Here is a 24,180-nt window from a genome sequence, read left to right as displayed (position 1 = left end):
AGGTAGTCTAGCTGCACATTTCAGAATTGTCTGCTACAATTCTTCAGAGTACAACAAAAAGTCTTGTGGGATAAAAGTGTGTTATTGCCAGCATGGGTGATGGCGTTTATTGTACCTGGTCATTAGGTATAGTGCATGCGCTGTAGTACCAGCACCTAGATCCCTTTCTCCAGTGCTGCAGCTGTGTAACTGACATTTCTCGAGGCTCCAAACCAGCATATGAGCAGGAGCAAGTTTGCTTTCTAAATTATCTAATAGCACATCCCATGCTACTGCCTTATTTCTCTTGTCTGCAGGACAATAAAGTCAATGGTGTGACTTGCTGTACTCGGATGCTGGGCTGCACATACCTGCATCCTTGGATCCTGCCCAAACCACATGTCAGTTCCATTCCACTGACTGTACAAGATGAATTGCTACTTCTAGGGAACAAAGCTCTCTGGGAACACCTTTCTTATGCAGAGGCTGTCTCAGCTGTGCGGCACCTACACGACCCACTAGCTGCAGCAAAGAAACTCTGCACTTTAGCCCAAAGCTATGGTTGCCAAGACAATGTTGGTGCAATGGTGGTATGTCTGAACATCAGTGAGGACAACTGCACGTGTGAGATGCACGGCCTCACTCTGACAGGCCCTGGGGGATTTAGTTCTACTACCACCAAACCAGCAACACCTTCATGTAGCAGTGGAATTGCTTCAGAGTTCAGCAGTGAACTGTCTGCTTCTGAGGTTAGCAGTGAGGTGGGCTCTACTGCATCAGATGAACACAATGCTGTTGGTCTCGATGGCAGCTTGCTACCACGACAAGAACGACGTTGCAGCCTACATCCTGTGCCCCCCTCAAGCATCTTTCAGCGCCAACCTTCCAGTGCCACCTTCTCTAGCAACCAGTCTGACAATGGTCTAGATAGTGATGATGAGCAGCCTGTGGAAGGTGTGATGACAAATGGCAGTAAAGTGGAGGTAGAAGTGGACATCCATTGCTGTAAAGGAAAGAGTCTGGAATTGCAACATCCTGCTGCAGAGTACAGCTCTTCTGCTCCAGGGCCAGAGGATGACTCTGGGCTTGTACTCATCATTCGGAGGCAGAACAGTGTAAACAGCAACACTGTGCAGAGAGGGGTTAAGGAGAAGTGTGAACTCCAAAAATCTCTTTCCACATGTTGTCTTTATGGAAAGAAGCTTTCCAATGGCTCCATAGTGCCCTTGGAGGAGAGCCTCAACCTCATAGAAGTAGCGACAGAGGCACCCAAGAAGAAGACAGGCTATTTTGCTGCTCCATCCCAGATGGAGCCAGAAGATCAATTTGTGGTGCCACCTGATCTGGAAGAGGAAGTGAAGGAACAAATGAAGCAGCACCAGGAGGACAGAGCAGATCAGGAGCTGAAAGAAGAACATGCAGCATCCCTGCCGGAGGAGTTTGACACAGCTCTGTAACCCTACAAGTACCATTCCCACATTATCTGTCCCAGGAAGCTCTGTTTAATAAGGGCTGTCATGCCCTCTGAGGGAGCTGGGATCTGCAAGGAGTACAGACACCTGCTGCTTCCTTAATGGAGTTGAGGAAGAATCAGGAAGGCCATCTGGGCTGTCCACTTAACCACTGTAGCATCTCAGTTGTTCTATGAGCACACAGATCAGCAGCTAAGCTCTGTGTTAGGGACTGTCTGGTAAGTCCTTGAACCCTGAGATTCTGCCAGCTGTGCTGGACAGGGGCTGGCATATGTGTGTATGGGGTGAGGAGGCTGCTGAGAGAGAAATGCTCAGTGTTTAGAGTCCTGTGAATATTTCTGATGCAGTGTCCCACCCTCCCCACCAGCACCTGACTTTGTTATTCCTTGAACGAGTACAGACAGTTGCAATGAAGCTGACCTGAGAATGGTTTCCTACATTAATTGCAAGCACTTTTATTTATTGCACTGAAGCTGTTCTTTTCCCTTTCAGCCCAGCACTTTATTATTTAGGGTTAGGGGAGAAAGCACTCCACAGCAGGTATGCTGTGGACTTTTCCCAATGGATGTTCTTAGGATAGTGGAGGACTCAGGGTACCAGTGTTCTGATGGGCACTGGTGTAGGGGAGAGTGAAGGTTATGATGGGATCATTCTGTGCAGGATGAGAAAACACATAGCTGAGTGATAAGCAGGTGCCAACCGATGCATTTTATATGGAGCATAGAAAAGATCAGGACTTAATCAGTTGATTAAGGCAATGTGTAGATCTAGTGGTTCTAGCTGCAGAGCACAGACCCACCTCAGCAGCAGCCTGGCCACCTTCATCATGGATGCTTCACAGTAGAGGCTTCCTCTACAGAAGACATGGGATAAAGCCAGGAGCTTGTGCTTGTCTCAGTGGTCAGTCACAAGAGTTAAGCTGTAAACAATGGTGTGCTGTAAGACTGGCAGAAGCATCCAGTGCTCTTTTCTGTCAACATAAGCCTCTGCATTGTCAGCTACAGCATCTTTGCTTGCCTCTAGAAGCAGGAGTCATATTCCAAATACACAGCAACCAGCATTTCATGGTATGTGCCCAATTTGGCCACAAACAAGGTGAAAGTGTACTTGTTCCTGCTAAGCCTTCAGCACAAAAGCAAAAATTAAACTTTTCATCTTACTCACATTTTTATCAGCACTGAAAAGATGTTTAAAACAGTCCCACTAATGATGAACTGGCTAGTCTGCACTCAGATGCCTTGTGTTTCCATTAGGATTTTTGGTGCAGGGTGTAAGTTGGCTGCAATTGTTGTCATCTTGTATAAGGGTTGTGGACGTCACTGCCTCTGTAGCATGCAGATCTGTCTTCCTTCCTGACAGAGCTGGATAGCAGCTGTCCCTGTCATGTCAGTGGTGCAATAATCCTGACTGTGATGTGGGCTAGTGCCTTTTCTTCATTAATTATATATTTATGAAGAAAACATAAACGTTTCTTCTGAAGAGATCTGAGGGGCTTGAGTTGTCTATTTTTGGATCAAATTTGGACATTACTCAGAAGGAAATACTGTGCAGACTGTTTGTGAAATTCTGTCAATATAGATCTTTTGACAAAATCTAATGGAATTTTACTGAGATTTCAGAGCACCTTGAATTTCTTCTCACTAAGGAAAAAAGGTATTTCTATCACGCACGAGGAGCAACATTTTAGGATTGTAATCATGAAACAACCCAACTTTTTGCAAAGTTTAAACTCTCACAATTTTTGGTTGTTTAAATGCTTATTTCATTTGGAACTGGAGGTTGAAGCTAACTCTTACAGTCACAGAAACAACAGGATTTGAATCCTTTAGGCATAGGAGAAACAGCAGAAAAGGTTCAAATGCTAAACCCCAAAACTCTTTCATATAAGTTATCATCATATAAGTATGCAGGAGAGGTTCATCCCAATGTATTCAGCTGCAACTTTTGATTCTGTTACTGGTGATAATTTTACCAAATATCTGTGCCTAGCCTCACAGTTTCTGATATCTGAAAGGGCTGTGGAACAGCCTCCATTCAGTATGGGACTGATGCAGAAACCCTTATTTCTGAGTAAGACTCTGACAAGTCCTGCACTCTGAGTAGCACGTATGAATGCAAATCAGGTCTCTATTTCTTGCACTGATATGGAAAGTCCAGTGTATCCTTGCCAGTCTGAATCAGTACTATTGCATGCAGAATTGCCACAAGGAGTTAGTAATGAATGGCTCTACCTATCTCAGTGTTGAAGGAATAAGAAAAACACAGCTCTGCAACAGAGCATGCAGATTTCTGAACTGTATCTCTTGGAGGTAGTGGCAGAATGGAACAGAAGGAATGCCTACTTCGACTTTTTCTCCAGTGCTGTTTCTGGTTTTGAAGCAGAAAGGGAGTTTAAATACAGCCAGCTCCTATTTTCTATGGGTGTGAACTGTCATGGAAGACATGGCTTGTTATCTTTCTTACATTCCAGGAAGAATCCACAGATTTCTGTGAAGCTGGTATTATGGACTCTGGGCAGCACAGGCTGAGTTGACTTTAGCTGTTCCAAATAGTGTTTCTCTATTTGACTAAGACAAGCGCTGGTGTCCTCAAGCAGCTTTTGCATATTTTCCATGTGCTTCTTCCAAGGATTAAGCTTTTCCTTTTCCATTTCAGCCACAGCATTGTGATGCTTTTTCTCCAGTCATCCAAAATCTTTTTCATGCATTAAAAATAGTGCCTGTTCATCACAAAAAGTGCTGCTTTTTCCTAGGCCACTTTTGGGTGTCAGCAAAGACACTGGCGTAATTTTTTCATGCAGATGTCTTGGATTTTCTAACAAAAGATTCCAACTGCTGAGACACGCTTCAAGGTCACTGTCATCCAAAGAAATTGTTTTTTTTCTGACATTGGTCAGACAGTGGTGTGGCTGGGTTATCTTCATCTGTCTGGTGAGGACAACTCACAGAACAGAGTGCTTCCCTCCACTACCTTTTGTTTTCCTTCCTCCCTTTGTGTCTCCCCTACTTTATTTATTAACACTACCTTAGATTTCAAGCTCCCAAGGAGCACTGCTGTAGGTGGAACAGGTATGAATGGGCAGTCTACTGAAGGACTCATAGCAGGGTATAGAAAGTGTCATCCCAATTATCTTCCTGTTCTCCAGTCCCTTCCCTGATTTTACAGAGATACTATGTGATCATCACATAACCACATCACTGAGAATGTCCCACTCACTTGCAGACTTTCTGTTAGAGAGGGGTTCTCACCTTGAGGTCCTCTGGCTATTTTGTCCCTGCTGAGCAATGCAAGCCCTCCCACACTGCACGTAGCCACAGCCAAGTGAGGCTGAGGAGGTTGCTGGTCCATCTCTTCAGTAATTCTGGCTCTGCTGATAAGCATGCTTGCTGAGACAGGTACTCTGAAGGCACTGCTCTGTCCTGTCCTGTCCAGAAAGGCTTCTGTATTGAGTGGTGGGTAGTGGGGGCCCAGGTGTTAAAGGTAAGAGCCTCCAAGTTGCCCCCAGAACAAGGAACAGGCCCAGTGGAAGCAGCATCACAGACTGCTCATACCAGACTGCAGTCTTCAGTTAGATGGGAGGGTAACATCCTGTTCCAAGGAGGAGGAAGTATTTTCCTCTCTCAGGGACAAGCTGCTGTGAAGTCTAAAATCTTTCCTGTAGTACACAGGACCTTCAACCACACCTAAGGCTTTGGACCTGTGGGGTTTCTGCACTCCTTCCAGACAGATGCTGGTGGCTTTTGTGTCACTTGCCAAAGGCCTTTCTTCAGGCAGATCACCTCTTTGGTCTTGTGCAATCATTGTCTGCTGTTCTATTGCTCTTCTAAAGACTCAACTGTATTTTTCCTCTTTTTTCACATTTTAAAATGTTACCTTTTTAAAATTATTAATATGATCTGGCGCATGTTAACTATTGCAGTGTACCAACTGTTTACTAAATAATCCTTTTTCATGCTTTTTTTTTGTTTTTAAAAAGGAGAGTATTTTCTGTATCCCACTCTAGCATGCACCTATAATGATCCCTGTTTTTATAGTGTGTGGGAGTAGGTTGTCCAATGAATGTGCCCTCCGCACTGTGGCCTATGTACTGCTTTGGAAAGGCAAATAACGTGATTGTTGGAAAACACTAGTCCACTGATTCTTTATTCAGATGTATAGAGAAGTTGATGAAGGAAGAGTATTTTTGCATTGAATTTTCAGCTGACTTAGCAATAAAGATTTTTACTTTCATCTAACAGCTTATTCTGATTCTGTTACTGTGCTGGAAAAAATCTCTGCAATATCCCATTCAAAGGTAGCTGTGTCTAGCAGCAGCTGTGCTGCAGGTTATTCACTGAGCACTATGTGCTACTTCACTCATCAGCCTTCCATACAAAAACTTCTTTCAGAACACTGTGAGGGTGGAATTCGGCTTACCAGTTATTAAGGCAGCTTTCTGTTTCCTGCTAGAGGAATGCTGCCCTGTGAACTTGCTCTCAATAGCACTGTACAGCTCTAGAAGTAGCTGCAACAAGAGGAAATACAGAAATGTTAGCAGAAACAGGACAACAGTCCTGTAAATCCAAAAACAGGTCCACGTAAATCCCTGTGCTGAGACACTTGATGTTAAAAGGCAAAAAAAAAGCGAACCCCAAAAAGCACATAGTGTGTTCCTACTTGGCATCTGTTTTACTTTAATGTCTCTAGTTCTAATAGTGTTCCATGGTTTTGATAATTGTAAGGATTTAGTCACTGGTGCCAGTGAAAGAAGAGCTATGTCCAAGGCAAAGCACGTTTCTGGTATGTTTAGTTTTTTAATATGGACAGAACTTATCTGTGAGACTGTGGTGGTTCCAGCCTCATATGAGCAATCCACACAATGGACACTGCTCTGAAATGGCATTTCATTTTGAGACATGAGTTGGTGATTTTTTCCCAGTTAAACGTCCTATAAAAGTTTTTCTAAAAAAAAAAATTAAGAGCAGCATCTCATTTCTCCAACTTCTACATTGAAAATGTATTTTGAAAACAATATACTTCTATATTGAATCACCAATTTTATCTCCTAAAGCTTTTGTCTGATTATCCCAATCTAGGGCATCTTTTTAAGCAAAAGTCTTATATACAAGTTATATAAAAAGACCATTTTATACATAAATGCACCCTCTCCAGGAATTTGAAAAGGCGTTGTATCACAAGTTAGACTGAGTTTGAGAGGTTTTTTCAGGATTTTTTCATGGCCTTATAAATGTCATGTTCACACAGGTCTGTTAATTCCAAGAGACCTACAAGGAAGCAATATTTAACTGTCACAATCATGGGCCTCAGTCACTTGTTTTTAAGAGCTCTTTTCTCAGCAGAGTCACATGCCTTTTGTAAAGACAGTTTCAGGTACAAAAAGCTGTTAATTGACAGAAGCATGTAGCGGCCGTACTTGTAGCAAAGCAGAGACAATCCACTGCATCAGCTTTGAGCCACTAATAACTCAATAGTGCAAATTCAAGTTAGGAATAACCTGACTCTACCATATTTAGAACTATGCCAGCTTGGTGGGTGTTCTGTAGCATTAAGGCTGTACTGTCCAGAAGAAAGGAAAGCATACTGCTTCATCTCAGTAACGAGACTGGCAAAAATCAAGACCATTACTGGAGTGCAGGAATCATTTGAGTTTTATAATTGCAGTGGCTTCTGTTTCTGTTCATGAACTGTCCTATAATCTCTGACAGCTAGGCCTGCACTGAGCAGGTATGCCATGGCAGCCATGCAGCCCAACAGACCAGCAGCAATCTCTGCCCCATGCAAGCTGCACCAGAAGCCCTGATAGCCTTTGCTTTGATAAAGCTGCTCTCTCTCTTTGCACACTGATGAATTATAAACGCTCAGCAGAGAATGGAGGAAATAGTAGAGAGCAGGCACTGTGCCAACTGCAATCACTATGTGCAAGGTGCATTCAATTAGCAGCCATACTGGGAAGTGCCACGGGACCTGAAGAACACCAACCAAAATTAGAACACACGGGAAGACCAGGAGACATCCTCCCACGACCATCGCTGCCTTTGCAATGGGCAGCTTCAGCAGGTAGAAACGCTGGTCAAGCTGCTGGGCTCGCTCCCCATCCGCTCCGCTGAAGCCGCTGTAGGCCCCGCCGTACTGGTAGTAGTAGATGCCCCCCAGGGCGGGGAGGCCGGTGTATCCTCCCGCCGAGCCGCAGGACACGGAGCTGCAGACCAGGATCAGGGCGGCGAGCAGGACCTCCACCATCTGGCAGCAGGCTGGAGGGGAGGCCGAGGTGAGTCTGCGGCCACAGAGGAGCGCCCGGGGGGGAGCCGGGCCAGACGCTGCGCTCCGCGGGACGGAGGGAGCGGCTCCCGCGGGCCGCGCTCACCCCGGCCCGTGCGCAGGTACAGGCAGCGCCGGCGCTCCAGCGACCCCGGCACGGTGCGGCTTCCCCGCGGCCCCTCTGCCTCTGGTGCGGGTACGGCGCTAAGGAGAGATGATGGCAGGGATGGCAGTGACCCGTCCAGGGCACTTGCCGCCGCCAGTCCGGTCCGCTCAGCCCCGGCGCCGACCCGGACCCCTCGCGGCAGCCCGCCCGCTGCCCGCACCGCCCGCTGCCCTAGCCCCGCTCCGCCATGGCCCGGCGCGGCCCCGCTCCGCGGGCGCTGGGGACGGGGGGCCGGGCCGGGCCGCCCCGGGGTACCGCCAGCGCGGTGAACTCCGTCTCGTCCGCTCGCCTCCGCCGCGCCGGCGCTTCTCTGAAGTGGTGGAAGCGCCGACCGGGCTAGGCCCTGCCCCGTCTGAAGGTGCTCAGCTCCCCGGCGCAGGTGCGCGGTCTTCCGGCACCTGCGCACGGTTCACCAGCTGTTGGCGTGTGTGCCCGCTCCCCCTCGGCCCACGGACACACTCCCCGCAGCCCCTTGTGGCCATAACGTCTCGAGGTTTTTCACCTGCCACAGAACATGCTTGTTAGAACCCACTGGAAACTGACTAAATTTAACTAACTAAATTTTCACAATCGTACACGTTCTGCCTTTTCCTGTGCTGTGAGTTTTGGTGTGTGTTCTTAATTCAGTTTTTCTGCCACCTCGTGCCTCTGTAAACTTCATCCGTGCCTCTCTGTTCCCGTATGCAACCCCACTCCCAGCCTCTCTGGGCCTGCCCTAACTCCCCTAAACCCATCCTGTGATGCAGTGACTGCACCTCTATGCAGCACTCAAGACACAAGTGCACTGGCAGTTTACATCAGCAGAACAACTGTCTGTCTTGTCCTGGCAACACACAGCATTTTGTTGCTTCTCCAGCTGCCCCAGGACAGAGCCTGTGTCTCCTGATACAGTCACTAACACCATGGGATCTGTCCTTCAGTTGCAGCTGTGAGGTTCCAGTTCAGCCCTTGGCGGACCATGTTCAGGTGTTCAGGTAATTTTCTTTAAATACATTACCTTATATTTAGCCATACAGAACCAAATAGACCCGTTTGGTGTCTTTTTGCCAGAGGCCACTTCAGACTATATGATGGGACCATTTACTGACAATAATGTCCTGCTGCCAGTGTGTCCTCCCATCCTGGTAGACCCCTTAGCACAGCAGCCATCACCTGCCAGCAGAGGAGGTGATGAATTACTCCTGTGGTATTGGTGGTGGCCGGAGTGAAGGCAAGCATCCAGGCTCTCACCCATGTACAAGTGTCAGCATTTCTCAGGGCTGGTAAGGGCAGAGCTGATTCGGGAAAGGGAGAAAAGTAAACAGCAGGACAATTTGGAAATACAGAAAACTCCACATTCAGAGCAAATGCTTTTATTCAAGAGTTTGACCAAACACTGCCTGTAAAAGCTCTTTGCTTTTACAGAAAAAAAAGGAAAAAAAAAAAAAGAAAAAAAAGGCAAATAAATGCTTTCATTGCATTTAGGAAAACACATTTTTGGGAAAACAGTTATACTGTAAGGTCTCAGACACAGTACTTGAATATGTGCCCTGAGAGGCACACATTCCAAATTTGTCTAAGATGCAGAAATACATTTCCTCCCTCTGCAAGACTGATGGCAACAGTAAGACTGTTTCACCCTTCTGTCTCTACAGGAGCAACAGCAATAACCCTATAGACTTATGTGATGAAAAGCCTAAAAACTACACTTCAGCACTGTAGGAAAACACTCTCCTCAACACTTCACCTGATTCCACAGAGGACTGGAGATCTGAAAATGCATCTTAAAATTTAGTTAGAATGAGGTAAGAGAGAAAGAAAACAAAAGAACCATTGTTTCAATGCCCAATTCAGATAAAGAAATTGTGTGTGAAGTTAAAAAATGGAGAATCCATAGGGAGCTTAGGATGAGAAGTCTGGAGATAGTGCAGGTGCTCAGCAGTGAGGCTGTTGCACACACCTTTTCACCAGCACATGTTGCATCACTTATGTTGACGTGGCAGAAAGCAGGCCTCCTTGCTGGGTGGGTTTAAAAGTTTTAGCAACCATTTGTGAACTTTTAGGGTCATGCACAGTGCAATTTTTCTTAGTAGACCTTTTAACTGAAAGGGACATGAAGAACTAAGTTGAATAATCATGAGTCACAGGAAGGGATGAAATAAGTGTTTCTTATGCAGAGTGTTGCTGCTGGTCATCCAACAAACTGAGATAAAGCTTTCTTTGGATTTGTGTGTGATTTACTTGTTCAAAGACAGGAAGTCTTGCTCTGTTGGAGATGTGTTCAGTGTTCTACTAGAGTGTTTGCTGCTAAAAAGTAAGGTACAAGCTTCAAGATACTGTAGAAGTGAGTCAGTCTTATTTAATTTCTGTTGCTATAATGAGAAATCTTAAAAACATGCTTTGTGTCACTTCACTCCTGCTCAAAGTTCTGTAGCTGAACATCTTCCTCTTGGGTTCCTGTTCTCACTGCAACAAATACCAGTCAGCAGAACAGAGCAATAGGAAATTGAGGATACCAATATTAATCTTCACCACTGTTCTGGCTTCTCTTTGTAATTATTTATTAGTATTATTTTTGGCTTCTTTGGTTCTGGCTACTTCTGATATCATTGTTGTGCTAAGGGGGGGAAGGATCTGGTTTGGCTTGCCATGGACCAAGAGCTCTGACCTGGTTCAGTGCCCTCCCTGGGAACTTGGAGGGTAAAGTGGTAGCAGCAAGTCATGAACTGCCTCCTATGTGTCCAGTTTGAGGCAGCTGGGAGCTGCAGCACAATCACTGCTGAACACCACAACCAGATTTATTGACTGTCCCACATAAATAAATAATCACAGGGACAATGAGTGCAGCATGATGACGATAGAGCAGTACTGTAGAAAAGAACTGGAGGTTACTGTGAATGACAAACTGAACTCAAGTCCACAATGTCACCCTATTGCGAAAAAACTAACATTTCTAGGGTGTATGAACAGGAATGTCACATGTAGGACGTGTGAAGAAATTCTTCTGCCCCCACTTCAGCACCGGCTTGGCCTCAGTCTTGCACACTGTGTTTCCAGAGGCAAGTGGATCAGCTGGAGGGGATTCAGAAGAAAGCAAAAGAAATATCTAGAAATACAACCTGTGAGAAAAAGATTGATCACAGACATCTCATTTGAAATAACTAGCATCTGTTAACAGCTTGCAAGCTTGTAAATAGAGAGATATCTTGACAACTTGCAAACTTGTAAAAAACTCCTGTCAAGAGCAGGGAAATATTTTGTTCACTCTGTTTGCTGTTGGCATGGTCAGAAAACAGAGAGCTTAGCTTCAAGCAAAAGGGATTTATTTTAGGCACCCTCAATGTTTCTCACACACACTCCAAGTCCACAATTTTATAAGGAGATGAACAGTTATTGCAGGAGTGGATTAGTAAGCAGATAGTAGGTTTCCATCACTGGGGCTGTAATTCAGTCATGAGAAGGCTGGCCCATTTGTGTTCTTGTGAGAAGGAAGTGCTGGTGCTGCCCACACCACCCACTATAAGCTCACAGTGTCATCTCATGCCACAAAGCCACTGTACCCCTTTCCACACCACCCCCATTAGCTGGTTACTGTTCCAGTGGCTCCAAGGCCGTTGGAGGACAGCTGCTATGACATATCATGCAACAGCTCAAGTCTCTGAAGCCGTAAGTCAAACACAGGATATGCACTTACCTGGATAATATTTACCTGGATGTAAACAGACACAAGTCTGGACAATATGTTTTCTTTCCCTGTGCCTGTACTCAGGAACCAGTAACACACACACTTTGTGGAACATTCCTCTCAGCATCTGTAACAGGAATTGCAAGTTTTAATCGTGGCTGTTGGGCCTGTAGCTCACTGGTGCTTCCAACTCCCCACAAACCTGGAGTGCACTCTGTGTCTCTCAATGTGCTGGCTATGGACTCAGTGCCCAAGCTGAGCAAGCAAAGACTCCTGTACCTGCTGGACTCTGTCCCCACCCAGCACCACAGTGGTCAGTGGCCAGGGAGTGCAGTCTGCTGGAAGGAGTAGACATAAATTGCTGGAAATAAAAGTAAAATATAAGGAGGTAACAAGTGAAGTAATTTGTTACCAACCCTGGTGGATTTTTATGCAGAGTACTAGTTGGGCGTCTGTCCCTGCACCTCCCAGTGCACCTTGAATTGGCAAAACTATCCTTGTGCATGACCTACCTGCAGTCTGACAGAGACAGGTTTGTCAGTGCAACAATGCTTGAGCCTGTGCTCTCCTCAAGCAGCTGTTAGCCAGTCCCGCTTTGTGTCTGCAGCTTAGTCTGGAAGCCAAATTGCTTGGTCTTACTGGCTTCACCTCTGCTCACAGAAATGGGACTCTGGAAGCCCTGTTACCAGAGAAAGGCAGTACCATAAAAAATGCTGAAGTTATCATTAGTTTCTCCTTCCAATGGGAAGGGATAAAAATCAATTGCTCAAGCTACACAAGAAAGAGGGAGCTGAAGAGGTATGCACAAGATACCTGTGGGCTTGACCTGCTCGCACAGAGGAGCAAACTACAGAGAGTGGAGGCAAGTCAGTGGGGTGGGATGTTAGTGGGGAGCATAGGACCTGACAGTGCAGAGAGATGGCAGCCTTGCTAGCAGAAACACATCCTACAGGGTATGGCTGCTTCTTTCACTGCACCAGGGAAGGATGGCTTGGCCATATTTCTAGAATACTAACTGCTGAATTGTGTGTTCATGCTTTTGTCCTGTGAAACACCGCACAACAAGGGGTGGGAGGATAGGGGCTGCATACCTCATGTGAAACTGTCTGGAGGAGGACTGGAGTCATGCAGTGAGAGGAGAAGGGCATTGTAATAGCCGGAGAAACCCACTGGTGCCATTGTACACTTCTGTCCTCACCCTGCTTCTCACCAGGTTCTCAGCCTTATGTAACTGAACCTCCTATGTCTCCAGAGCAACATTTTTCCCCACCTTGGCAACAGACTTCCACTGTGGCCTCCCCTGAACCTCACTGCTGTGTGCAGTATGACAGGTAGGGCTCCAGTTGCGTCAGTTTGGGGATTGTTGCTAGGCAGAATATACAGCATCGTCCTTGAAGCCTCCCAATGCTGTGTTTAACCCTGCCAGAGCTGCAGCATGGCAAGAGATGGGGCCAACTGAGGGAAGTGAGAAAATAACCCATAGGTGCTTGGGTTGCATAAACTTCCAAAGGTTACTCATGTCAGGTTTCAGTGAAAAGAAGAGAGAAATTGTGTAGCCCTCAGCGGAAGACAGTCCAAACAGCTTCAATACAAGATGTTGCTCTGTGAAAGGGTTTTGAAAGGTGCTATTCCTTGTCCAAAGGCCTTGGGGCTAGTTGCAATGAGAAGTCTGCCCTCCAGTCTGGGGCTAAGGATCCTGGCTAGACCTGCTGTCTGCATTCCACTGCCTTCCAACCTGCCTCCAACCCTGAATCCTTGGCCCCCAGTGTGGCCTCAGAAGTGCCCATTGCAATACTGGGGTCAACAGCAGGTCATGGCTCCCCAGCAGCGTCAGCCCAGCCACAGCACTGAGGGAAGGGGCCACTCATGTCACCTGGGGAGGTGCAGCCTTACAGATGGTTGTGCAGTGAGCATGGGTTGAATGCAAGGTCCTTTGTCTTCCAACTTGGGTGCAGGTATAAACAGGTAAAATTCACAGTGACCACTGGCCTCTGCAGTGAAGGCATCAGCAGACTGTTTGCTCGAAGGTTGGCAAGGCCCTCTTGTCCCTGAGCAACTCTTCAGTCTCTGGCCATCTGCTGCCATGGCAATAAGGGAAGACTTGGAGGAGCCCTTGGAAGGCAGGAAGAGTGCAGATGTCTCTCATTTATCCCAGGCATGCAGGAATTAAGAGGAAGGAAGCCATAGGTTCACATCACTTAGCAAAAAAGGGCCTTCTGGGAATGGTATCATCTGTGGTTTGCAATACCATCAAAGAGGGAAGAATTGCATAATTTCTGCTGGCTGCCAGAATTATGAGTTTACTTGGGTCTTGCAGCAACAAAAAAAAGACAAAACAACCCCAAACCAAACCAAACAGAAAAAAAAACCCAAAAAAACCCAAAAAACCAAGAAAACCCTCCAAACCAATGACGACTTGAGCTTACTTTAATCCTTCAGGTCCTGGTGCCTCCAAAGCACTGGCTAGGGAAGTGCTTTCCTCCCTTTAGTTTATTGAAGAAGATGCCTCCCAATTGTAATGAAGCCACAAACCGGTGTTTGTCAGCTGGTGCATTGGGATCCCAGAAACTCTTAAGTCAGAACAGACTGATGGCTTCCTCAAGCTTTATGATCCATCAATCCACTCTCATTGAATCACAAGGTACTAGTGCTGGAATACCTGGACTCTGCAGTTTGCCCCCAGCAGTGTTTGCAGACTGGGGAAAGTGGTGGCAAAGGGTGGCAACCCAGGCACGCCAGGAAGCCAAGCTGTCTCCTTAGGCTGCCCCCAGAAAGAGTTAATGCAGAGCCATGTTCCAGGCGTTTGAAGGGACTACAGTTGCAAAGGGGAGGAGAGGTCATTTTTGGGTGGGGAGAGCAGCCCTCTCTGTGGGCCAATGGCTAAATGATTCAGTCTCAACGCCCAGTTTTGGGGATTATTTCATGGGCAAAAATTCACAGGATTTCCTCTCAAGGGGATTTGTCCTGGATGAAAACTAGGGACTGGGCCCCCAGGCTTGCTGGTGTCTCCGTGTCTGTGCTGTAGAAGGTAAGGTGCTGTTTTCTGGTGCCTTGCTTCTTTCAGGTGGGTAGTGGGGAGTTCTTCCCTGGCCGCCTGCACTGAAGGTATCTATTGTGCCTGTTTCTACAGCTCCCCTTTTCAGAAGGACCATGTTGCAAGGTGGTGTAAGGGCTCTGCTAGTATAGACTGTGTACTTGGGGCACAGCCCAGCTGTTGAATTGAGATACATGGCCCATTTCTAGGCTGAGTTTTTTGTGCAGCCCTGCTGTATATTTCTTCAGCTGACTTTCTTCTGGTGGAAAGGAAACACAAGGCTTCAGCAGAAAAGCTGAAATCTTGCTTTGTGATCCTGTAAGATCAGCCTGAGTTGCTATAAATGGCCTAATAATGCACTGCTGGTAGAGTAACTGCAGCAGCATGGGCATCTCTAGGTGTGAACTTCACTGAAACAGTGAGAAATTTGTTGAGATAGCAAATCCTGTCTGAACCAGGTAACACTATAGCCCTTCTGGCTCAGTCTCTGCATCAAGGAAGGGGAAGCTGTGCTGTATCTGCGAGTATGGGGCTATGCAACTACCATCAGGAAAGGGCCACTGTTTATTGAATTGCTTTTCAGTGAAGCAGAGAAATAGGACAGAAGAGAAAGCAGTTTGTGGCAGGATTAGAAGGTAGTGTTCCAGTATTAGCAAGAACCGACTTTGTGGCTCAGGAGGGCTGCCTCTTCTGTGCCCTATCCTAAGCTGCAGGTGGAAATCCCTGAGTCATCATCAGTTTGTAAGTTAGGCTTTTCCTGCCTGGTCTAGCTCGTGTTCTGGGTATAACATGCTGGGATGTGTAAGTCACTTTTGTGTCCTTTTTTGGGTCTTGGAGGCAGCTCTGCCTTGTTTTTTACTCAGTTTCAGGTTGAACTACAGGCCCTTTGTTTGCCTCAGTGCTGCCTCCTGAATCTCCTAAGATGGCCAAGTCTTGCTCCATTTCCTAAGCATTGCCTTTTGCTCTAGGCTCTCTGGGCTGGGCTGTTCTCTGCTGACAGAAGTGTCTAACCTCTATCCTGCCGCTGCCCAGTGCATCCTGATAACATTAAAGAAGAACTGCCTTTTTGGCATCTGATATTTGATTTCTAGTGCTGCATTTCTGTCTGTAGACTGGAGGAACATACTGCATATGAACACACATAGTGGGCCAGCCCTTATGTATGCAGGTTGAGGTGAACAAGTTGATAGCTGGGGGGAGAAAGTGGGTGACCTGCTCCTTCTGTCAGTGGAATATTGAATCTGCAGTCAAGCACTGACTACAACATGCTGCTAATTCTTGGCTTCTGGCTTTAGCAGGGCTTTTTCTTCCTCAGTGCAGGAGGTCCATACTAGGCAGGAGTGCAGTTAACACACAGAAGTATTTTAATCTTTCCCTCTGTATTTCTCTCTCACTTATGCATGGGGTTTCACTACATCCTGGCACCAAATATGGCCCTACTTGCCGCTGCTGCTTTGTCCATAGGCAGTAGGTAGTGTCTACAGATTTTGGAAGTTTTACTTATGGGCTGCATCCCCAAATGCATCCCCAAACAAGATTCCTTGTCTGACATGTGTTAACTAAGACCAGAAATTCACTTTGCACTGACAGCTCTCAGGATGGACTCGTACCTGATCCAAGTGAATGGCCATGGACATCATGCCCCTATGCTAGATGTTCATCTCAAGAACACTGGGAACACCATATCACCAGGGAAGGTGAAGGGTCGGAAGCCAAGATGGGCTGTAAGGGCTTCTGAAATGTCAAAGAAGACTTTCAATCCCATCCGAGCCATTGTAGACAGCATGAAGGTGGAACCCAACCCAAAGAAAGCCATGATCTCCTTGTCATTAGGTGAGCATAGTCCTGTGGCTGAAGCCTCCAGGTATTTGGATCAACTGTGTGGCTGACAGATTGCAGGGCTCTGAAGCACAAAGTTTGTGCGAACACCAAGGGATAGGTCAGACAACCACACAGCTCTGTGCCTGTCACAGATCAGTGAGAACTTTACTGTTTTTTTGATCTTTGAAAAGGAGACCCGACGGTCTTTGGAAACCTTCCCACAAATGATGAGGTCACACGGGCTGTGAAGGAGGTTTTGGACTCAGGACAGTACAATGGTTATGCTCCATCTGTTGGTAAGTTGACAAAGCTCATCCTGTGAGAGTTGGATGAAGTCATGTTGCAGGTGCTACCCCACAGCAGGTATATGGAGCCCACAGACATCTTTCCATTAGCACCCTACAGCTGTCGTCACCAACAGTCACATGAACACACAAGTATGTGCATCCCCCAGATACACCTGTGTGCTCTTTCCTGTGTGGGCTGTTTGAGGCCCAGAGATCTTGCAGATGCTGTTTGCTGCCCCAGCCATTGGGCCAGACAGGATATCAAGAACCTATAAGGGCTTGGGGACTGTGTGTCCCTGCTATGGGTTACAGCTAAGCTCCTTTCTGATCTGCCTTAACCAGGAGTTCCCTTGGGCTCCCTGACTTCACTGACACCATGAGCCTTGTTTGCAGTTAGTGCAAACTAGAAAAGCATGCACAAAGCACAGACCATGCCTGTATCATGGGGCCCTCCATCTGGTGACAGGGAGGGCTGCCCCAGTGGCATTGCTAAACAATGAAAGCCATATCTTCGCTTCCTTCTGGCTCAGAAAACTCCCTGGCTTCCTTCCACTCTGCTCCTGTCAGTTCTGTACCTGGGACATGCTGGGGCCAGACTTTGCCTCCCTGCCCAAGATTTGTCCCTGCTCTTGGCCATTCTGGCCCAGCCTTGGGGCTGCATGATGCTTGGCCTGAGGCAGGACAGTCTCTGCCACTCTGGGACGCCACCAAATGGGTTTTCCCCAGATGAGCAGCAGCTGTGAGCCTTGTACTGGTAAGAAACAGTACTGGTAACAAGAAGGAAAGAATCTGTAAAAACCTCCTTTCCTGTCTGACTTGTCTTTCCTCAGGCTACCAGTCCTGCCGGGAAGCTGTTGCTGCATACTACAACTGCCCAGAGGCACCACTGAAGGCCCAGGTACTGGTGCCCAGCTAAGGCACTCCCACTGCAGTGAAAACAGGGTGCTGCTGCCTGCAGACCACAGGGCATGGGAGCCCCTACCCCAGCTCTCCCTCCCTACCCAGTTACAGGACTAAAGGCTAGTCAAATCATCTTGTCCCAAGGTGGCCTCCTGCTACTCTCATCCCTTCCCTGAGCCCTTCACCTCCACCCTCCCCAGGAAGAGGTTTTGCTTTCCACCAGCTGAAGTTTCCCTGCTTTCAGTCAGGCCCTGGCACTGTCTTTTTTGGCTGAGAAGCTCTCCCTGGCAGAGCTGAGCCTGGATGTTATGTCACTCCTGTGTGTTCGGAGTACTTCAGTGCAGTTGTGGTTCCCACTGACATCTCTGTGCTCTTTGCAGGATGTCATCTTAACAAGTGGCTGCAGCCAGGCCATAGAGCTTGCCTTGGCAGTGCTGGCCAACCCAGGCCAGAACATCCTGGTGCCACGGCCTGGCTTCTCCCTCTACAAGACTCTGGCATTGTCTATGGGGATAGAGGTCAAACTCTATAACCTCTTGGTAAGTTGTGGCAGGCCTGGAAGGAACAGCCCTGATATTTCTCCTCTCAGAAATACCCTGGCCCTGCCTGAAAAGTGGGTGAAGGCGACATGAGTAACCCTGGGTGCCCTGGCACACCTGACCTTGGGTGGTAAGTCCAGTTCCTCAGCTTTTACTTTCCTTTCTCTTCACTTCACTAGCCAGAGAAGGCCTGGGAAATTGATTTGGAGCACTTGGAGTCTTTGGTGGATGAGAAAACAGCTTGCCTCATTGTGAACAACCCATCGAACCCCTGTGGCTCTGTGTTCCGCAAGAGCCACCTCCAGGAGATCCTGGCAGGTGAGCCTGCCTGTGTGTTTCTGGGGCCTGGGGCATGGTTGCAGTCTGGTGTCTGCCCCCATTGCTCATGTCTCAATCACCACAGCACCATTGCCAAAGGCTTTGCTTCTGACTGACTCAACCTCAGGAATGAGGGCTTGCTCAGTGTGGAGGTGCTGTCTTATCTAGGCAAGATCATGCAAAGCATATATCTTCCTCAAGAGCTCTCTGTGACTTGGCCTGCTCATTTCTCCCCTCTGGCTTTGCACTGGGAGTGTTCACAGTGCTTCCTTGTCCTGACAGGGAGGGCTGTGCTGCCACTCCCCACTAAATGGAGCAGAACTAGGCCCAGTCAGGGCAGGGATCCCCAGTGGTCAGGCTCTCCAAATGAATAGTCTGTAGGAGGAAGATAGGGACCTTGTGCCCTGAGACAGAGCTTCCCTCAGAGCTCTGCCAGGCCCTGCAGCAAAGGGCAAACTTGTTCCCATGGAGAATGCAGGTGGCCAGGCTGAATGCCCTCTCTTCCACAGTGGCATCAAGACAGTGTGTGCCCATCCTGGCTGATGAGATCTACGGAGACATGGTGAGTGTCTGTTGCAGTCCTTTGCACTCGCAATGCTGCCTGACCTTTTTGATGTACCTAATCCTTGGCCATGGCAGCCAGGTCTCTAGAGGTGAGGGACAGCTCCATTTCCCAGGGCCTGGGTCCATGCCTGGAGCTCCCAATCCTTTAGGGCACAGTCTTAGGGGAACCTCTTATGTCCAGTTCCCTTCCTCTTCCTGAACAGCTTGCTTTTATGTCTGTGCACTAACCATGTTCATACTTTGAAGCTGTGAGTTTCACCATTGGTTTCCCACCACTTCCCTGTATCCCTTCTTGTTAAGCCTCATGCTCACACCCAGTTGTCACAGTAAGAGGCAGCGACAGCCCTAACACAGTCTCTGGTCATAGGTATTTGCTGACTACAAGTATGAACCCATTGCAACTCTCAGCACCAATGTGCCAATCTTGTCCTGCGGCGGCTTGGCAAAGCGATGGCTGGTCCCTGGCTGGCGGATGGGCTGGATCCTGATTCATGACAGAAGAGACATCTTTGGTAATGAGGTGAGAACCGCTGTGTTGCTGTCATGGCAACAGACTTGCAGAGTCTTCAGTATGTGGATCACCAGGTGTTTAACTGATACAGGCAGGTACTCTCACGTGGGTGTGACCCAATTGTGTTTACCTGCTTCTCTGCCCCGTTTCATATCCCTTCTTTACTCCATCTGCTCCCAGACATGGTCTTCTACCCACATCTACACTGTAACTCACTCTGTATCTCTGCTGGTCATTAATATACGCCTTGTCCTTTTCCTGTGCTTCTAACTTCTCCGAGAGCTCCAGTGTGCACTGAAAGTATTGCATGGCTTATCGGGCATGTGGAGTCCATGTGTGGTGTCTATGTGCTCTTACATGGTTTCTCTTAAAAGTAAGAACAAAGCACCTTGCAGTGCTGCCAGTACTTTATCTGGCTATTTTTCAGCTGTGTTACAAGGACAACCATCTACTGCAGTGACCTTTCCACCTAGAAGGCTCTCTGCAGAGGAAGAGGGAGAAGAGAGGACCAAATGAGTGAGCAGAAAAGCTAATATTGATTGTCCTTACCTGGCTTTGAAAGTGTGGATTGTGGGCACAAACCAAAGGGAAATGCAAAGTTGTATTTGGAACAGCTCTGGCTTTATTTGTATTATCTATATTCTTGCCTGGTTTGAGTCAGATTGGGAAGCTCCAAAGGTTTTCTCTGTTGGCATTTCAATCTGCAATGGAGGAACAGAGAATGACACTGTAAATAGTCTGCTAAACCTGACATACAGTCAAACAAATGTTCTTTGTATGCTCACTGAAGAGAAGGGTGTGAACAGCTGTAGAAATACAGGAAGTGAGCCTTGGAGCTGTTCATTTCCTTTAGGGAAGCATCATTTAAGCTGCAAGTATTATGTTTTCTCAGATCAGGGACGGCCTTCTAAGACTGAGTCAAAGGATCCTAGGACCCTGTACAATTGTCCAAGGAGCACTGGAGCGTATCTTGCACCGAACACCACCTGAGTTCTACCACAACACCCTAAGCATCCTCAAGGTAAACAGGCTGTTACAGATCAAGAAGGGTTGTTCAAAAATTGTTTGGAGGGAGTTCTTTCTCTCTAGTTCATCATTCTTCCTCTCCTCCTCCCCACTTGGAGCTGCAGTTTTGTCTGTGATTAGGATGACCCAACAGATCAAATTCCAGCAGAATTTGTTATGGGCAGAAATACTGTGATAACGTTCAGGCAGCCTAGCTCTGCAGCTGGAGCTGCTGACCCAGGGGATGAAGTTTGGCATTGACTTTCTGAGCTCAGCTCAGTAACACCTGCTGTATTCGAGGCCATGATCTCCCATGCTGTTTGCATTTGTTGTCCCTTTATTTGCAGTAGGCAAACTTGTGCATAGTCCCGGTCCAGGGTTTGGCTTCCAATCACGGAACTGTTTTCTGGACTTTCTCCTGTTTTGAAATTTCTGCTTTTTGCTTTTCAGTCTAATGCTGACCTTTGTTATGCTGCCTTATCAGCTATCCCTGGCCTTCAGCCTGTCAGGCCTGCTGGAGCCATGTACCTTATGGTAAGTGAGGATCACTAGCACTCACACTAGGTCTGGTTGCCAGAGCTAGTCAATATTTCAGATTGGTACTTGCCACCAGCTCTCCATTACTGTGCATTTTGAAATTGCCCTGTGCGGTAAAAGCATCCCTTGATCACCTTAGAAGGCCAGGATATGCTGTTAACTACTCACTGAGCAGAGGCCAGTACATTTAACCCACTTGCTTCTGCACAGAACTCCATGACTTTTACTTTTCAAGACAAGGCTGAATCACCTGCATATAAATGCCGTTGGCAACTGGAAGCCCCTATAAAACAAGGCAGAATATCATACCTCCTGTAGAAGATGAAGCCTTCTTCATAGTAGCATGCCTGTCTTCTGCCTGTGGTGTTGCCTTTTCTTCTGCCTTTTCCCATGCCTGTTTGCTTGAAGGTTTATAATATGCTCAAATTTCCTTTTTCATCTCATCAAGCTCAATTGAGAAATTTATGACACCTTGACACATATGAATTTTTTTTCCTTTTATTTTGTTCCATCTCATAATGTCTCCAGTTTTTCATTCACTCTTAAAATGTGGACTCAGAACTGGACAATACGGCAGAATCTGTCTCACTCATTTCTATAGAAAAATCCTTATCACTTTACCCTGTTTCAAATTTTACTCAGAACTACACAGATCATTTTGCTTATGCTTTTTATATAGAGGCACAGCTCTAAGATTCTTTCACAGTTATTGTATTTCTGCAGCTGGCCGTCTATTTCAAATTAAATCATGTGTTTATTTTTGTTTTCTACTAGCTCTTTCAGAACTTATGTATGCAAATTATCTATCAAATTACCTGTTTAAGAATATTTTCATAAGATGTTTAAAATCTTTGGTTATAAAGGTCAGTCTGGATGAGGCCCTGAACAAGCTGATCTAGTGGGTGGCAGCCATGCCTATAGTGGAAGCATTGGAACTAAATCAGCTTTAAGGTCCCTTCCAATCCAAACCATTCTGGGATTCTATAAACAAATGGCCAAAATAGCACTGTCTTTATGTGAGAGATGGACAGCTGCCTTCTTTCCAAATACAAAAAAGAAATATTTATTGGAGATGTTACCATTTTCATGTCATCTTACCAATTATATAATCCTACAAGGATTTATTTTGTTCATAATATTCTAGACCTTGCTATATTTCTTTTTATTTTAAACCAAAGCATTAGTTTTTTCTTTCATGATAGGATTACTAATGCATATTGAGTTCTCCACCAAGCTCTGTCTCAATGTCTTATTTATTCCTTTTCACTTCTAATTGGTTACCATGTCTTTTCTATCAGGTGTTTTTTTTTATTGAAGCAGCATTTAACTGAAATTCCATCTTTAGGTAGTTAATGAAGGCTTTTTCAGAAGCCCAGTTTTCATTTATATGTTTCTGTCTTGCATCCCCGGCAGCCCAAAACATAAGCAAAAATTGAAGGCAGACAGTTGCTCTTCACTGGGAAGTCATTGGGCCATGTGTGTAAACAAGGACACTGTAGATAGTTTTGGTTGCCATGTTATATCCCTCTGCTGCAGGTTGAGATAGAGATGGAGCATTTTCCGGAGTTTGAAAATGACGTGGAGTTCACTGAGCGACTCATCTCGGAGCAGTCTGTGTTCTGCTTGCCAGCCACGGTGAGCCTAACACTGAGCGCCCCAAGGAGCTGCAAGGCCAGAGCAGGGTGGGAGAAACTGTAGGGGTTTGCATCCCTGACCTCTCAGGACAGGCTGGGAGTTGTGTATGCATGTGTCCACAGTAATATAGTAATGTGTAGGAGCTGACTGTCAGCTGCCCATGCTGTGTGTGGCAGTCTCTGGCTCACTAACAGCCCTTAGTCAGGCTGCCAGGATCTTCCCAACTCCAGGCTTGCCCAGTATTTCTCAACCTGTCAGAGCTGTATTCCTGAAATCCATATACCCGCACATTTCCTTGCTGAAGGTGCTCCCTCAGAGGAGTGCTGTGTTCCTTTCCTCAGTCTGTTTCCAGTCCCCCACCCCTCCAGACAGAGGGAAGGCTGAGAACATCTGTGCCTTGCATTCACTTCCAACACTGAATATGGACAGGGCCTTAAATATTTTCCAGCCCTCTCCTTCACTAACTCCTTTCAGCCTATTCCCTGCACAGTCTGCTCTTCACAGTTGACACAAAGTCCTCTGGCCTGTCCCCCTCACAGCATCATGTCTACACAGATGGAGATGGGAGATTTGCTTGCAACAGGAAAAACAGTCTAAGGGAGCAAGAAACAAGCCCTCCTGTTCTATATTGACTGTATTTATGTGTTGATGCAGCTCATGGTGCCAAGGCAGGGCTCTAAAACTGGCACTATCCCGGGTAATCTGCCAGCTTAATCTTTTCTCATTTCAGTGCTTTGAGTACCCAAACTTCTTCCGCGTAGTGATCACCGTGCCTGAGGAGATGATCTTGGAGGCCTGCAGTCGCATTCAGGAGTTCTGTGAGATGCACTACCAGGGTGCTGAGGGGGCCCAGGATCTGGAGTGTGACAAGTAGCTACAGATGGCCCCCTGCCTCTGTCAGGCTAGACCTTGTATGAGGCAGCAGCTGGGCAGGCAAGGCTGCTTCCAGCCAGCCCCACCTCTCTCTGCCTGTAAGCAGCCACTGTCCTGCTGCTTCACTTTTTGTGGTCCACAGACTCCTCAGCATTATGGAAAGAAGACTCTTCTCTCTCCTCCTCCACTAGAGCTTGCACATCCTCTTACTTCCAGTCCCCCATGTCTCTGTAGACTCAGCATCTGTGCCCTGTGTTGGTCTGTGTTACCTGTGAACCAGCTGCAGGCAGGGGTAGAAGGTTTGTCCGGGCTTGGGCCCTTTGTCAAAGGCCCTGTTGGCCTGTGGCTCCTGTGCTGGCCACACTTCCCCATTGGGGACAGGAGAAGGCTGCTGTCTTGGAGGATAAGAGAAAAGTACCCACCTTTCACTTCCCTGTGTTACTTTAGGAGGCCAGAGCTCTTTATACCAAGCCCTTTGCGTGATAAAGGGAGTAAGTTATTGTAACTTTTTTATTAATAAAAATTCTGACATGGCAGTCCTGCACTGTCCTACTGTTGTGTCAGGTTAGGCTTGGTCACTGTGTGGGTCACCTTTGCTCACCTCATGGTATTTCAGT

The 24,180-nt window shown here is 47.0% G+C and overlaps 3 protein-coding genes and 1 long non-coding RNA gene across 5 annotated transcripts in view; 3 read left to right on the top strand and 1 right to left on the bottom strand.

Annotated features, from left to right (window-relative positions):
* The window catches only part of PHLPP2 (PH domain and leucine rich repeat protein phosphatase 2), a 31,624-nt gene extending 25,938 nt beyond the window's left edge, over window positions 1-5,686 (top strand). For both annotated transcript variants that reach the window (XM_039696470.1, XM_039696471.1), the window contains one exon: window positions 297-5,686. In XM_039696470.1, coding sequence (XP_039552404.1) covers window positions 297-1,436 — 1,140 coding nt within the window. In that variant the 3' untranslated portion in view covers window positions 1,437-5,686. The remainder of the gene's footprint in view (window positions 1-296) is intronic.
* On the bottom strand, window positions 2,240-8,004 carry MARVELD3 (MARVEL domain containing 3). Its single transcript, XM_039696493.1, has 3 exons — window positions 7,431-8,004; window positions 5,868-5,955; window positions 2,240-2,370 (listed from the first exon to the last, which is right to left on the bottom strand). Exons 1-3 carry the CDS (start codon window positions 7,689-7,691, stop codon window positions 2,366-2,368), a joined length of 354 nt encoding a protein of 117 aa, XP_039552427.1. The 5' UTR covers window positions 7,692-8,004; the 3' UTR covers window positions 2,240-2,365.
* LOC120496233 lies at window positions 7,589-11,799 on the top strand. Its single transcript, XR_005626259.1, has 3 exons — window positions 7,589-7,719; window positions 8,732-8,849; window positions 9,510-11,799. It is a non-coding gene; the product is annotated as an uncharacterized LOC120496233 (long non-coding RNA).
* A 2,613-nt stretch (window positions 11,800-14,412) lies between these two features.
* TAT (tyrosine aminotransferase) lies at window positions 14,413-24,099 on the top strand. The gene is made up of 12 exons (XM_039696390.1): window positions 14,413-14,567; window positions 16,164-16,406; window positions 16,586-16,690; window positions 17,512-17,579; window positions 17,962-18,120; window positions 18,300-18,438; window positions 18,948-19,000; window positions 19,370-19,522; window positions 20,406-20,534; window positions 20,969-21,052; window positions 22,592-22,690; window positions 23,421-24,099. Exons 2-12 carry the CDS (start codon window positions 16,172-16,174, stop codon window positions 23,562-23,564), a joined length of 1,368 nt encoding a protein of 455 aa, XP_039552324.1. The 5' UTR covers window positions 14,413-14,567; window positions 16,164-16,171; the 3' UTR covers window positions 23,565-24,099.
* Window positions 24,100-24,180: the final 81 nt, after the last annotated feature.

Source organism: Passer montanus, unplaced genomic scaffold (genome assembly GCF_014805655.1).
Source record: "Passer montanus isolate IOZ18808 unplaced genomic scaffold, ASM1480565v1 scaffold98, whole genome shotgun sequence".
Classification (NCBI taxonomy): domain Eukaryota; kingdom Metazoa; phylum Chordata; class Aves; order Passeriformes; family Passeridae; genus Passer; species Passer montanus.
This window is presented reverse-complemented; position numbering and strand designations above follow the sequence as displayed.

What these genes read in the sequence shown, in the direction of transcription:
- MARVELD3 (XM_039696493.1), bottom strand. Translation starts at nt 7,691, where the DNA reads ATGGTGGAGGTCCTGCTCGCCGCCCTGATCCTGGTCTGCAGCTCCGTG. An exon ending in TCCCGTGTGTTCTAATTTTG is followed by an intron (nt 5,956 to 7,430) that starts GTTGGTGTTCTT and finishes CTCTTGTTGCAG; the next exon opens with CTACTTCTAGAGCTGTACAG.
- TAT (XM_039696390.1), top strand. Translation starts at nt 16,172, where the DNA reads ATGGACTCGTACCTGATCCAAGTGAATGGCCATGGACATCATGCCCCT. An exon ending in TGGTTATGCTCCATCTGTTG is followed by an intron (nt 16,691 to 17,511) that starts GTAAGTTGACAA and finishes GTCTTTCCTCAG; the next exon opens with GCTACCAGTCCTGCCGGGAA. An exon ending in ACACCCTAAGCATCCTCAAG is followed by an intron (nt 20,535 to 20,968) that starts GTAAACAGGCTG and finishes TTTGCTTTTCAG; the next exon opens with TCTAATGCTGACCTTTGTTA.